This window comes from Salarias fasciatus (genome assembly GCF_902148845.1).
Source record: "Salarias fasciatus chromosome 23 unlocalized genomic scaffold, fSalaFa1.1 super_scaffold_20, whole genome shotgun sequence".
Classification (NCBI taxonomy): domain Eukaryota; kingdom Metazoa; phylum Chordata; class Actinopteri; order Blenniiformes; family Blenniidae; genus Salarias; species Salarias fasciatus.
The window spans coordinates 16,521,777-16,536,677 of record NW_021941230.1 but is presented as its reverse complement, the minus strand read 5'-3'; the positions used below and the strand labels follow the sequence as shown (position 1 = coordinate 16,536,677).

The following is a 14,901-nucleotide window of genomic DNA, read 5'->3' as shown; positions in this document are numbered from 1 at the left end:
GTGTGCTGCCCCCCCGGCTCATCCCTCCGTGGTACGCTCCGCCGAGGAAACCCAAGCTTTCGTCGGCGGGGGGGCGGGGGCCGTGGGGGGGCTGTGTGCTGGGAGCCCTGGCGCTGCCGGGGTTCTTGCTCCGGCCCTGCTGAGGATCCGGTATCCAGCAGAACTTCACGTCCAAGACGGCCAGCTGTTATGCAACGTGCCCCCCCCCCCCCCCCCCCCCACACTGCCCATCTCCTCCTTCCTGTCCGCTCCTTCACTCCCAAAGTGAAGAGTGCAGCACCTGCAGAGAGAGAGAGAGAGAGTGTGTGTGTGTGTGTGTGTGTGTGTGTGTGTGTGTGCGCACATCCATGAATGAGTTTCCACAGCTTGTGTGTGCAGCATGGATGCAGCTGGATCTGTGTGTGTGTGTGCATGTGATGAAAACAAGTGGCACTGCCCCCCCCCCCCCCCATCGCCGTTAATCCTGCCAGCATGATGTATGCCAGAGCAGCCATATGGACGTTAAAGCCACACGTGCAGAGCGGCCGCTTCATGGTATCGGCACCAAAACAAGTGGCAGCGAGCATCCGCGTGCAGAGCCACGTGTGTGTGTGCCCGTGTGTGTGTGTGTGTGTGTGTGTGTGCGTGCGCGCAGGGGGAGGTGGGAGGAGGCACTTCCTACGATGGAGGGAATCCGATACGGTTAATTGACAAGCCGAGCCGTTTACATAACCGCCAGGCTCAGTCTCAGAGCTGGTGTCAGAACCCCCCCCCTCCGGCGCTGCTGCTGCTGTCCTCCATCTTTAGTCACCCTCCTCTTCCTCCTCCTCCTCCTCTTCCTCCTGCATCTCTCCATGGATGTTATCAAGCCAGTAATTCCCATCAGATAAAAAGCGGCGAGGGCAGCGTTTTGTCAAACAGCTGATTGAGCGCCTCTCTCTCTCCCTCTGTCCTCAGCATCTGTTGCCATGGCGACGAGTCTCCGGGGGTTTCGACCACAGGTACACACACCTGCACGTGTACAAACACACACACGGTTCTCGCTTGACGTGAAAGAAACAGTCGACACAAAGTCTTTTATCCACAATGTCTTCATTTAGAAAAAAGTAAATAACGATACAAGGAACCCGGTGGTAAATAAAGAGATACATACACTGTATGGATATTCACACCTGTAAACAGAGGATCAACTCCAAACAAAACCAAAGTCCCTCGAAAGACACCCAACAGGCGTAGCGCTTCCTGCTCGCTTCATCCCCTCGCAGCACTTTTATCTTCCCCCCCCCCCCCCCGATATATGAGATTCTGTCACTAGACCTTCGAGTTCCTCCCCGAACAGAAACGTCTTCAAACACGTCAAACATCCTACTCTCTGTAAAACACAAAGTGTGGCTGGTCCGCGCGGCGGCGGGCGAGCACATTCTGTTACAGTACGGCGAGTTCAGGTCACGTGGTCGCCGGAGGCGCCCAGAAGGTTAAAAAAATAAAAAAACAAAACAAAGTAAATCTGCTTAAAGCTGTTCGGTCTGGTGCGGTGGTAAACAGGGAGACAAACCTTTCTCTCTTCTTTTACATTCAGCTTCTCTGAAGGAACATTCTCCGCCGCTGATCGCGCCTCGCAGTGAGCGCCGTCGGCGGCGAGACGGAGCTTCTGCACTTCATAAAGGAAGTTCTACCGAGCAGCAGTGACGTGGCGAGGCTGTGAGGATGCTCCTCGTTTGCATATGATTGATCGGGGGTTTTCAGAGTGGAGGACGGCGAGCGCCTTTCTGCTTCACATCGTCCTAAAAACGGCTTCGGCCCGGCCGACTTTGCAAACTGTCATTTCCTAACTTGTCCACTAGGTGGTGCACGGAGCCATAAAAGTTCCATTTCCACTGATTAAAAACGGAACCAAATCAGTATTGCACCATCGTTTTACCGAGGAAACGCTCTGGGAACGGCGCAGCTTCAGCATGATTGTTCGCTCGCTAGTCTCTTTAGCTAGCTAGTCTCTTTAGCTAGCTAGTCTCTTTAGCTCGCTAGTCTCTTTAGCTAGCTAGTCTCTTTAGCTTGCTAGCATTTCTTTGTGGCGGCAGTGAACCAGTCAGTGGCGCAAATTTCAAGTAATGGTCATCATGAACGACGCGATGTGACATGAAATCAGCGAAGCGCAGTCAGTGTGTGTGTGTGTGTGTGTGTGTGTGTGTGTGTGTGTGGGGTCTAGATGACTGGTTTTCACGTTGGAGTTCTTCATAATTCTCACATTTTCAGTAATTATTGCTCGTGGCTGTCGCCCTGCATAGACAGTTCTTTAATTTGAAACATCTGCTGGGTCTTTAAGCCCAGCCTGAAAAGCTGCGTTCCTCACCTCGCCTCGCCGCCACACTCTGAAAACCGCCGGTCCGGGTGATTGCATGTTTGCCCGTTTTTACAGTCGATACAGTGAAAAGATGTGTTTCTGACGCCTTTGTACAAACCCGACCCGCCGCCCGGCGCCGCGTCCCGGCGAAGAGGCGAGGCGATGCGTTGGCAGTGAGGAGCGAGAGCGGCTCGCCGTGAACAAGGCGACTCATGGAGCCGTTTAACCAGACGGCGGCGGCGGCGGCGGCGGCCGGGACAGGAGCCGTGAGTGACGCTGCTAAACTTACGAAATAAATAACATAAAAATAAAAAAGAAAGGCAAAGATGTGAAGTTAAGCGATAAGATCCAGGAGTGTGTGCCGTCTGTTTTTGTTTTTTTCGAGTTCAGCTGACTGCGTCTCAACCTGTGGCTGGACCCTGGAAAGAGACCTGGAACCAGAGCGGTTCCTGGTGGTTTTGAGACAAGGCCGCGTACGAAGGCACGTCCGGTCCGGATCCAGCCACGGGGACTGGGACGACAGCAGCGGCGGCGCCCCCCCGTGGAGCGTGGGTCCACCTCTCTTAGGTCTTGTGCTCCTGGACGATGGCGGGCAGCTGCTCCTTGCTCTTCTCGGCCAGCGGCAGCGAGGAGCTGTAGGGCGGCGCCAGGCCGTTGGAGGAGATGTGGTAGAAGGTCAGCGGCGAGGAGGCGGCGGGGCTGCACAGCTGCTGGAACCGCTGCGGGGGAGGGGAGGGGGAGGACCGGGTTAGTACCGAACCGCGCCGCGTCTCCGTGGAAACGGGGCGAGCGAGCGAGCGGGCGGGCCGACCTGCGCCAGCGTCCCCGGCGTGGTGAGCAGGGCGTAGACGGCCCAGACGGGCAGCAGCGACACGGAGGACAGCGTGAGCAGCCAGCCCAGCGCCGTGGCCCAGCCCGGCGCCGCCAGGCCGCGGCCCAGCTGCAGCGGCGACCAGCACACCAGCGAGAAGATGAAGGTCGCCTGGGGGAGGGGCCGGAGGTCAGAGGTCAGCGGCGTGCGGAGCGGCGGGGGGCGGGGCGGGGGGCGGGACTCACCGAGCAGACCACCGGCGTCAGGTACTTCCAGCAGACCTTGAAGGCGGCCATCGGGCTGTAGCCCGTCATGTCCCTGATGTTGGCGCTGAAGCGGTCGGCGCCTGAAACGCAGGAAAGGCGAGGTTCTGTCAGAGGTCGTCGAACCACCGCGTGGCACGGCGGCGGTGGCGGCGGCGGCGGGGGGAGGGGGGGGGGGGGGGGGGGTCGTACCGTACACCCAGCCGATGGCCAGCGACTGGAAGATGGAGAGCAGCAGCAGGCTGGCGCCGCTGCAGGAGAAGTGATCGTAGATCTGGAACACGTAGAGCCCGCCCTGCGGCCCAGAGAGGAGGGGGTCAGGGAAAGGTCAGAGGTCAGAGCGGCGGGACGGACGGATCGGGGGCGGGGCTTACCGGCGTGACCATGACCAGGCCCACCAGGAAGCAGACCACGCAGAAGAAGAGCAGCAGCAGCTCGCGGCGGTGGCCCCGGCGGATCAGGTGGGGGTAGAGGTCGGTCACCGAGGTCATGAGGGCCTCCAGGCTGACGAACTGACGGAGAGGGCGGAGTCAGAGCGCGGGGGGGCGGGGTAACAAACAACCCAGCGGGGGGCGCTGTGGGGTACCTGTGTGTCCAGGCCGAGCATGATGATCATGAGGAAGAAGCAGACGGCCCACAGCTGAGGCAGCGGCATCATGGACACGGCGCGGGGGTAGGCGATGAACGCCAGGCCGGGTCCTGAGGCCCAACGGCGAGAACGGTCAGCATCACGCTTCCATAAAGCAACGCGCTGCTGAAGCGGCGGCTTCACCTGATTGGGCCACGGAGGCGATGTCCACGCCCTGCTCCTCCGCCATGAAGCCCAGCACGGAGAAGATGGCGAAGCCGGCCAGGAAGCTGGTGCTGCTGTTCAGGAGGCACAGCATGAAGGAGTCCCTGCGGAGACGGGCGGCGGTGAGGGAGGCGGGACGGCGGGAAACATGGCCGCCGCCGCCGCTTCTCTTCGAGGTGTGGCTGAGCCGGAGTGTTTTCTCTGTCCATTCCAGCCATTCCTCCTGAAAGCCATCTGACCGGCGGGAGCTTACACGTGTGTGTGAGTGTGAGTGTGTGTGTGTGTGTGTGTGTGTGTGTGTGTGTGTGTGTGTGTGTGACGACGCGTCTCACTTATAGCAGTCGTTGTTGAATTTGTTGTAACTTCCCAGAGCTGTGAGGCTTCCCAGGCAGATCCCGTAAGAGAAGAAGATCTGGGTGCCAGCATCCATCCACACCTGCGGGGGGGGGGGGGGGGCGACAACAGGACGGGGGCTTTATCTGCTGTCTGAGGCTGAAGACGAGACGTCAACAAAACGCCATAGAGTGGGAGGAGGAGCAGGTGGACGTTCTCACGTCTGCTCCAAGGCTCATTTGGTGATTCTTCCGTCCCCGCTTCCCTCAGAGCAGAAGACCAGAAAGAAAACAGAGTGTGTGTGTGTGTGTGTGTGTGTGTGTGTGTGTGTGTGTGTGTGTGTGTGTGTGTGTGTGTATGTGTGTGTGCGCGCCGTACCTGAGGGTCCGCCAGCCGGGTGTGGTTGGGCTTGAGGTAATAGACGATGCCCTGGGCGGCGCCGGGCAGCGTGGCGCCGCGGACCAGCAGCACCAGCAGCATGACGTAGGGGAAGGTGGCCGTCAGGTACACCACCTGCAGGCGACACACGGCGCCGCGTTCAGCACGGGCTCCGGGGACGACGGGGGTCAGGGGGGGTCGTCCCTCCTGGGGCTCACCTTGCCGGTGGATTTGACCCCCTTCCACACGCAGAAGTAGCAGACGAGCCAGACGGCGGCGAGGCACAGCGCCAGCTTCCAGTTGACGGGGCCCAGCTCGTCCAGCGAGGCGGACAGACGCAGCACCTCCCGCCTGCAACAGCCACACGTCAGTCCGGCCCGCCGCCCGCCGCCCGCCGCCCCGGCCTCACCGCCCCGGCTGCACTCACTCCCAGAACTCCATGACGGGGGACGTGGCGTTGACCGGCAGGCTGCTGGCGTTGGCCGTCTGGTTGTGGTGCTCGAACAGGACGCACGCCGCTGCGGGGGCACAGGCAGGCAGGTTAGCGTTAGCGTTAGCGCCGCGCTACAGGCGGGTGCGTTTCCACTGACCGGTGTTCCAGGTGTTGTTGCAGTGCGACCAGGGCAGCTCGGCCTGGAAGCTGTAGGACAGGTAGAAGAGCGCCCACGCCAGGATGACGATGTAGTAGACGCAGCCGTGCAGGATCATCACCTGGCTGGCGTAGCCCAGGCCTGGAGGCACAGCACACACACTCCGGTCACAGCCGCTTCGTCTTCATCCAGAGATCCAGACGACCGAGAGCCTTCTGTGGCGCCGCTAACGGCGTTTAGCATTTCGTCCGACGACGCTAAAATGTTGCAGCCGCAGAGGAATTCCAATCGATGCTCCCGACCGACACTTTCCTCAGCGTCTGCAGCTCATACGATTCCCCGAGAAACAAGCTCATTCATTTTAGATTAAGCTGAATTAACTGTAGCGGCGATGATTCCACGTCACACCGGTCTGCTCTGCTCCTCCGGGTCGACCCGTAGATCTCCGGTCTGATGGTTTACATTCCCGCCGGTCGCTCGGCTGTTTCATTTAAATGAGAGGAGGCTCTCCGTGCCTTTATTCGCTGCTGAAAGCAGGGAGTTCCCGACGCTCAGCCGTGACCCGTTGTTTACGCAGCGGCGTGTTTTCTCTGGCGGCGTGACGAGCGAGTGCAGCGCTGCAGGCCGCGGATTTATCAGGACGCTGCCGCAGCGGCAGATAGGACGGATTTAATTCTCGAAAACTGCTGATAGGGAAGGACTACCAGAAGGCTTCTCAGCGCACGTGAGACAGGCGGAGGTTCAGGTTGTTCAAGTTCAGACATATCGAAGTCTATTTTATTCATTCAGCGATCAGGTTCAACAGAAAGCTGCTTCAGCCGTGTCAATGTCACGGCCTGGTTCGTCCGTCTCGCTTTCAGAGCGTCCGGGCTCCCAGCAGGGGGGGTGCCGGACCGGGCGTACCTCCAAACAGCGGGCAGATGGTCCTCCAGGCGCTGACGCCCCCCAGGCTGGTGTACTGCCCCAGCGAGGTCTCCAGGAGGAAGAGCGGGATGCCGCACAGCACCAGGAACAGCAGGTAGGGGATGAAGAACACACCTGCAACACAAACACACACGCACACATACACACCCGGGTCGCTTCAAGAGGAGACGGGAAACGCCGGCTCCGCTCACTCGCCGTCTTCCTACCTCCTCCGTTCTTGTAGCAGAGGTAAGGGAACCTCCAGACGTTGCCCAGGCCGATGATCTGGCCCGCCACGGCCAGCAGGAACTCGGCCTTGCTGGCCCACTGCCCCCGGGCCAGCAGCTCGTCCTCGGCGGCCTCTTTCCCGTTGGGAAGGCCCGGCGGCGACAGCTTGCACAGCAGCGCGTCGGTCTGACGCGGCGGCGCCTGGTCGGCCATCACCGGCTGCGGTAGGGAAACGCACACACCCCTGAGGAAGACGGCGAGGACATGACGGCACAATCAAAAAGAAAGAAAACACAAAGTGCGCCGAGCGCTCAACTCACATCCTCGCGGCCGCCAGCGACTGACTACCAGAGAGGAGAATGATCCGACGGTTGGATTGGCGGCCGCACTTATCTCAGATGTGTGTCACAAGGCCGTGTTTGTGTGGGTGTGCGTCCTTTATCTGCGCCGTACAGGACACTTTGGGGCTAAATTTGTCAAGTCCAGTATCTGTGAGGACTTATCTCTCCCAGAACAATACGCTCATTGTCCCGGGGCACGGGCCTTCGGACGGTTTGGACCACGAGCTTCCAGACGGATCTTCTGATCGTTTCACATCAGTCATGCTAACCCAACAGGAAGTGGGTATCCTCTCTCAGCAAGCTGAGCTCTGGAGGCTGGACTGATCAGCTCTCAGCGCTCACTTTGATGATGCAGGGTGGAGCTGCTGCTCACAGGCCGGAAAGAACACAAATCCACCAAATAGCTCCACATCATTCATGTGCAGAGAGCCAAACCCAGCACCATCGCTCAGGAATCCCATTGATACGGACTTCAAAACAACACAGTAAAGCTATAAAGTCATCCTGTCCTTAAAATAAACACCTAGTATTTTTTTTTTATATTGTACACTCTAAGCAGGATAATATATCCTCCAGCTCCTGCTGTTTACACAACTTCAGATTACGCCACACACAGTGTAATGTTTCTGACTCTGGGAACGTGGAGCGAACTGCTTCTTTATCCAGATCACATGCATCTAATGAGTTCTACACGGCCACATCGACGCATTCAGGTCACATTTTCCCCAATTCTATTCAGAAAACACAAGAAATTTCTATTCTCTAATAAATATAAAGTGTCACGAGAGGTTTTCAGTAACAACTCGGCTATAATCCCTCTAGATTAGCTGAGAAAGATTAAGCCTAATATCTTAAATCTGTGGAGAACTGGAACCCTGCTTCCTGCCTCAGAGGAACCACCTCAGTGGGACTATTCTCAAGATGTGAGTTCAATTTGTAATGAAAAAAAACCCTTGATGCAGGGAATTTCTTTGTTTTTGCTCTTTATTCTGAAGAGCATCAACAGTGCTTTCTGATCCTACTTCTGTCACTTCTCCAGCCACATTTTTTTTTGTTTATTTGTGATTCTGACTGAAAACAACATCATTAGAGAAGTACACAACTTTCATGAGTCATTTTTATTCGTGATCATCTTTTATAAAGCGACAACAACACAGGTTCTATCCGCCATGCAGCGCCAGCTGTGGGTTTTAATCTTTTTTACAGGTGTTTTTCCAGGTATTATCTTTTGTTATTGTCGTCGCTTTAGAAGCAGGAACTAAAACCGGAAGTGACCAAATATGGTCAGTTCCCCTCTGACGTCACCGGCTGTGGAATACATAACGGGTAATTTTTGAGCTGTGTGTTCGTACATAAGAAGCGCCGCGGGGTTCCGCGGTGACTCGTGGCGGCGTGTTGCGGGCACGGAGCGGTGTGCGGGGTGTTTCTGCCCCTCCTGGATGGAGCTGCTCCCCCCCCCCCCCGGACAGGCTCTCTGACCCCCGGGTTACTCCGCTTCCGCCACACCGTCCTCTGCGTAGCCATGTGAACACATACATAACACCGTGTACCGGCGCCCCGATGTCCGCCCGACTCCACGTTTGAAAAAATAATAATTAATAAAAATGAGGGGGAAAAAAGAGGAGAATCGGGCCAGTGCGGCAGCACGTGAGCTACTGTCGGTGTTAGCTTACCGTTATATTAGTGACAGTTTACCGCCGGAGCCCAGAGGCGTGTTGAGCTCCGGGGATGCTCTGGAAAGAAACCCCCCGGCAGCGACACGGCTCAACACGCGCGCCCGTGCCCGCTCGGTGGGCCGCGAGAGGGCTGAAAAGGCGGAGAATTCAACATTATGTCGCCTACCTCCGCGTTTCCTGCAGTCCTTCACACCGCGACCACCCCCCTGAACCGGCGGCCGAATGGTTTGTCCCGAGCCTCGGCGCGTGTGTGTGTATCTGTGTGTGTGTGTGTGTGTGTGTGTGTGTGTGTGTGTGTGTGTGTGCGGGGCTGCGGCGGCGGTCGGTGCAGCGCCTCCACCTCCAAGTTTGCTCCGCAAAAACAGGGTTACAAAATCAGCTGCAGTTGCATCATGGGTACTGAGGTTTTAACAAGCGTTACATATTCTAAAGAAAAAAAAAAAAGGAAAGAAAAAAGAAAGAAGTAGAAGGACGCAAAGAGAAGAGTTCAGCATCCACCTGCTCCAGAAAGAAACACGCCTCTGCTGACAAGATGCTGAATCAGAGTGACTGTAGTTCTGCTGACTGCTCTCCAAACCGCCGTCCTTCCTGTTTCACGCACCTTTTGTCCGCTTCTGTCTGATTGGACGTGATTGCACTGATTGCACGGATGATTAGACAAAAAAAAAAAAAAAAAAACTGGAATGGCACTGGTTCCTTTTGCTTTCTGTCTGCAGGCGCAGCTGTTCATAAGACAAACCTAAACTCTTCTTAAATGACAAATGTTCTAATAGGATATAAAAACTAGAGAAGCACAGACCTGCTGGGGAGCAGGGACGGCCATCCATTGAAAAACTTTCCCTTGTGACGTGCGACTTCATGACGCCATACCGTGTGATCGCTGCCCCACGTTTATCCGCTGCCTTTCCCATAAATGATCCCTCGTCAACGGGAATTAAGGAGCCCCAGGCTGAAAAGGCTTTATTGGATTATTACTGCATTCATGCATCGACGGCACGAATCACCTTTAACACCGATATGATCGGTGCTGAACCAGCTCCATGGCGGTTCAGGAGGAAAGACGGGACATTTGTCCATGTTTAGTCTTTAAAATGAGCATAACTCAGCTCATATTTATGCTATATTCACGAAAACTGTATGTTGTCTTCTACTGATTAGCTGTTCTACCTGCTGTACCCATTTGACTGTTTTAGAATTATTTGGAACACATTTTAAGTAGTTAAAAAAAATGCCGATTTCTAAGTGTCTGTCCATAAATCTCACTCAGCAACATTATCTGAGCACTTACTGCTTTTCTGACTCTATAATTCAGAGTTAACGTCGAGCGTCTCTGCAAACAGTGTGGCCATTTAGCACCAAGTCAATCCAGTTAGCTGCTCCGGCGGTGTCTGCTTTCCATTACAGCCCAACACACACACACACACACACACACACACACACACACACATATACAGCTCATTGTTCAGCCGGCTTCACAGTTCACCTCGGACTGTGGAAACGTGAGACGGCGTGCGGACCCCGGCTGTCCGGGCCGCCTCCAGCAGCTCCCGGCATGTTTAACGGCCTGTGTTATTGCCTGGGCCCATTCGGCCGAGCATTTATGGACCCCCGTTTAAAAAAAACACAACCGTCTCCTGCAAACACTCCGCTTCGCTGACTCCATTCACATAAATTGCATTCCACTGCTTGGACACACTCGGCGACATTACCTGGAATGTTACTCGCACACAAATCAGGGACCTTTCCCTGGAAATGAGAATATACGCACTCAAACATCATTCCAACCATGAACATTACCAAACTCCCTTCAACACCTCTACTGCTCAATTTCAGTTCATTTTCTAAATTTATACCATTCTTTATTTATGTGAACTGACTTTAAACTCTATTATTTTCTTCCTCAAAAGCAGCAGCTCACTTTTTGCATTATAAATCACATTATGAACATTCGCTCCAGTAGCTCAGTGGAATCAGTGACGCTAGCGGCACTGAGAAGTTACAATGCAGCAGGAATGTGTAACAGCAGGATTATGCCATCCTTGACATGTTCTTGAACTGTGTGAGCTCGGGAAAAGTAAAGGACAAGACGTTTTGACCTGATAGTGATTCTTTTATCGGCCTTTATGGCTTTATTGATGAAGCTTTATGGTCAGATCACAAGGCAAAGATTACAGTGAGAGAAAGTGTTTTTAAAAACACATCAGAACACTCGTAAAAGGACATCGAGCTGCTTCTTTGGTTCAAAACATCCTTTTTCTGTCAGACAAAGCTCTAAAAATCCAGTTTTCTTTAAGGGAAATAGACAAACAAGTACCTGCATCCTCCTCAATCGCCCAAAAAGACTTTTATATTAACCCTAAAACACCGGCTCTTTTTTCTTTTTCTTTTATTAAATGGAGGTTTTAAGAAAGAAAACTGGTTTATCAAAAGAGTGAAGAGTGAAACTGACTTTCCAACACATACCAAAGCACGAGCCTTCAAAATAAAAGATTTTGATCGCAACCCAGATCTGCTCCAGACTCCAGAAAGTGCACTCTTGTGGTTTTCCCTGACTTGATCTCTGAAGCTCCTCGTTACAAACCTCTGACCTTCAGCCTTTGTTCTTGGTCCAATTCACCAAAATAAGAGCGCAGGACAGCTTCAGCCAGTTCCCTTCAGCTTCCCCAACACTGTGGTCAGCTTGGTCGTTCGGACATGAATTTGTTTTCAAAATCTACTGGGTACCACCGTCAAGGTTTAGATCATGAAGGCAAATGCTTGTTTTTGGATATTTTTTATCTTCGTATACGACGGTTGGCTGCGTGAATCTAGAGATGGACTAATGAAGACGGAACATTCACTCTTGAATATCGAAGTTTTGGACTTTACTCTGGTTTGTTCCATCTTTTCGTCATCTGGTCCACATTTAGAACACTCCTAAACCTTTATGACATCCAGTAATGAACTCCAAACAATGCCAAGCTCAGCCCGGGTTGTGAAACGTAATCAGCATCAAAACTACAATCATACCTTGTATAGATTTCTACGTTCAGCTTAAGTCTGCAATTAAGTCCTCAGGTGAATTTATGTTACAGTTTATTTCAGTCTGTCTCGTTAGCTGAAGGAAATTGCACCCTAAAGAAAAAAAAAAAAAGAAAAGATTGAGACGTCAAAGGTCAAGAGTCAGGAAGTGGTAAAAAGTCTTGCAATCATATACAATGCACAAGTTCCTGAGCTGCATGAGAGCACGAACACCAGCCTGAGACTCTGCTCTGCCCCCCCGGGGGGCAAATAAAGCCCCGAGTCTTACAGGGTCCGTCCATACAGCCGCCATTGTTCTGTCCTGACAAACCCGAAGCCTCTTTAACTGCGGAGCGGCGGCGTGTAACTCAGACCAGGCGTAGCCACGCACACTTTCTGCATGCTTTACAGCTGACTTTATTGGCGTCTGCGATCCGGGGCAGTGGGTCACTGGTATACAGCAGGAGTCATTGTGAAATCCCTTCCCGCCCGTCTGCAGTGCTGTCACCAGGCCTTCAGAGAGAAGTTTCCTTCAGCATTTTCATTCATACGGCTGCGTCACAGTTTGTTTTCGAGGCTCGGAGGGGATCTGTAAACACACCTTCTGTCCCAACCGTAGGGACCAGAGTGTGAAGGGAAGGCGTCAGGTGTCGACACCCGACACCGTTACCCGATCTGGATCCCGGCCAACAGATGACAGGCCTACCCAAACACCGGTCACGTCACGTCACGGCGCGCCGACAGAAAACAATGGGCGCCAAGACAAACACCACGCTGCGGCGGCGGCTGTTTCAACAGAACGCCCCGTCGCCACAAAGGCCGGATCCCTCGGCGAGGTCTGAGTCAGGCGGGGGACTGAAAAGCCCGAGTTCACATCAAAGTTTATCGGCTTTCTGAAGGACCGACTGACTCACCCGGGTGCGAGATGAGACGCGTCTGAATCCGCCGGGGCGGCGAACTCACGGTGACACTGCAACTTTGGGGAAGCGTGCCGAGTCATGGCGCGTTGCCCGCCGCTCCGCCCGACGTTCAGCTCACCGAGGAGATCTCTGTGCCGGGCGTGCTCAAAAAAAAAAAAAAAACCAACGCAACCGGAAAGAATCCCAAAATGATGACTCAGCAACAAAATCAGCAAGTGTTGGGAAACCAAACACTGAAGTCATACAGCGACTCCAATCCATCCACCACAAAGGGAATGACTTTCTTCATGAGTTTCACCTTTATTCTGCCAGGTAGGTCAGGTGAGGACCAGCTGGACCCGAAGCCCCCTGCTGGTCGGTATGGGCGTGGGGGCTGATGGGACCCCTCAGTGTCGGAAGTCTCGGTTGAATACTTGTTGATTAAAGCTCACGTTCCGGGTTCCAACACAAAGCCTGAGGCATCCATTCATCGCTCTAACACACACACACACACACACACACACACACACACAAACGCAACAAAACTGTCACTCAGCCGTGACAGAGAGAAAGTGGTATTGAAAGTCTTTACAGTGACATATATCTGGAAAAAAAAATTCAATGAAAGCTAAAAGCCAGAGCAGCGATCCTTCATTATTGCCGTATTCAGGAATCTCTTTGAAAGATTAACTTCTGTGCAGCAAAATGAAAAAGCAGCAGGGAGCCGCGGCGAGAGAGCCGCATGTGGCCGCAGAGAAAACTCTGAATGGAAAACGTCCAGGTTTGACTCCACAGCGCTTGATTCTCGGGAGGCGTCGCTGACGAGCGTTTCCTGGACGGGTTCGACCTCGCTCCCAGCGGGGTGCCTGTCGGGTCCTGATGTGGCCGCCATCGGACCTGCTGCTCCTCACCTCCGAGTCCTAAATAGGTAAACATTCCTGCGGCCGAACCGCCTTCCTCGAGGAGTCGTTTCACTCTGGCGCCCGGCCCTGTGTCCACACGGCGCCGGGCTCCCCGGGGGTTTGCGGCGGGCCACATATTTGCTGCTGATAATCTTTCCTGGAGATTTAATGCGAAAGTTTTCCCTACACAAGTCTTGAAACCGCAGTGGGCAGTCATGTGATCCGCTGGTGCCGAGGGAAGGTTTGGGCCCGTTCAGCTCTGCTGTAATCCAGTTTTCCTTCAGATTTTCCAAATGAAAGTTTACCTCCAGACTAAGGACATCGACTCGAGTCGGTCACGGCGATTAGCGTTGGCGAGCGAGCTGACGACACGGCGGCCGTCCAGATGAAAAGAGCCACAGATGGTTGAATGAATGTATAAAGACAACGGTGGAGACGGCTTCGCATTTTCAACAGATTTCAAACTGCGCTGAACCTTTTCTTCGCAGACAGGCTGGAGTTTACTGTGGCAACCCAAAGCCAAATATTTAGAAGCATCTTTTTTTCCAGAGGTGTCGCCATAGTGGAAAACACACTGACTCCATATCCAGGCTGGCGAAGTCCTTCCTGCAGCACGTTAGGCTGAAACAGAGTGAAATCTGCGAGGAAAGCGCCGCGTGTCCTCACGGTGAACTCACCTCTTGTTTGCGGATGTGGATTCTGACTGAGCCCTCCAGGTAACGCGTTAATGAGCCGGATTAATTAAGAGCCTGTTTGTCCGGATCATTTTACACAGAAGTGACCCCGTCCTCTCTCCCACTGCTCATCCCAGCCTTTTGCCTGCATTGAACCGGGCTCTCTGAGAAAACCGGGGGGGGGGGGGGGAGCTAAACAAACCCAGATTCCTGCTGCTCAGTCAGCCTGAAGCTGGAGGCTAAATGCTCACATCATGGGACTTTTATAAGTCGGGATATCGGGTGCATAAGGACCCGCTTGATGTGGCCTCAGCCCTCCAGCAACAAACGGCACAATGCTTTATGTGTGAAACCAGGCAGAGGTTCTGTTTGTCCAGAGTGCAGCGTCTCTCTGGACGGGAATGAGGAGCGCTTCTGCATGAATTCAAGAAAAGTAATTATATCACCACAGGCCATCGCCTCCATCAGAAGGTAATTTCATTACTTCATTACTCTGCTCTTTGCTGATTTGGCAGCTCCGGCCGACGAGGCCTCGGACCCGGCAGACGGACGGCTCGCACGCTCGGCTGCCGAGACGCTTAATTGAGGTTAAGCATCCTGGTCAAGGGGCTCTGAGGGCCGCACTGCTCCGCCGGGGATTCGTCGAGGGGCCCCTCGACCTTCCTGACTGCTCCGGCGGCACGGTCAGGAACTACGCGGCGCGGAAAGGTTCCAGACGGGAACATTGGGATATAAATACCAAGTTTGTTCCAGGACGGTTTGTTGCACAGCCAGCGGGGAGCCGAGCAAC

At 54.1% G+C, this 14,901-nt stretch overlaps 1 protein-coding gene across 1 annotated transcript; it reads right to left on the bottom strand.

Annotated features, from left to right (window-relative positions):
• Positions 1 to 1,275: 1,275 nt before the first annotated feature.
• LOC115383686 (sodium- and chloride-dependent GABA transporter 2-like) lies at positions 1,276 to 12,664 on the bottom strand. Its single transcript, XM_030085854.1, has 15 exons — positions 12,551 to 12,664; positions 6,619 to 6,863; positions 6,392 to 6,526; positions 5,489 to 5,629; positions 5,326 to 5,416; positions 5,117 to 5,249; positions 4,899 to 5,033; positions 4,520 to 4,623; positions 4,167 to 4,291; positions 3,981 to 4,093; positions 3,769 to 3,906; positions 3,587 to 3,689; positions 3,377 to 3,477; positions 3,132 to 3,302; positions 1,276 to 3,039 (listed from the first exon to the last, which is right to left on the bottom strand). The coding sequence occupies exons 1-15, from the start codon at positions 12,634 to 12,636 to the stop codon at positions 2,884 to 2,886; spliced, it is 1,977 nt and encodes a 658-aa protein (XP_029941714.1). The 5' UTR covers positions 12,637 to 12,664; the 3' UTR covers positions 1,276 to 2,883.
• Positions 12,665 to 14,901: the final 2,237 nt, after the last annotated feature.

Coding starts and splice junctions, on each gene's coding strand:
- LOC115383686 (XM_030085854.1), bottom strand. CDS start 12,636: ATGACTCGGCACGCTTCCCCAAAGTTGCAGTGTCACCGTGAGTTCGCC. Junction 4,292..4,519: donor TTCAACAACGACTGCTATAA/GTGAGACGCGTC, acceptor CCGTCTCCGCAG/GGACTCCTTCATGCTGTGCC. Junction 3,690..3,768: donor GCCTGGTCATGGTCACGCCG/GTAAGCCCCGCC, acceptor TCTGGGCCGCAG/GGCGGGCTCTACGTGTTCCA.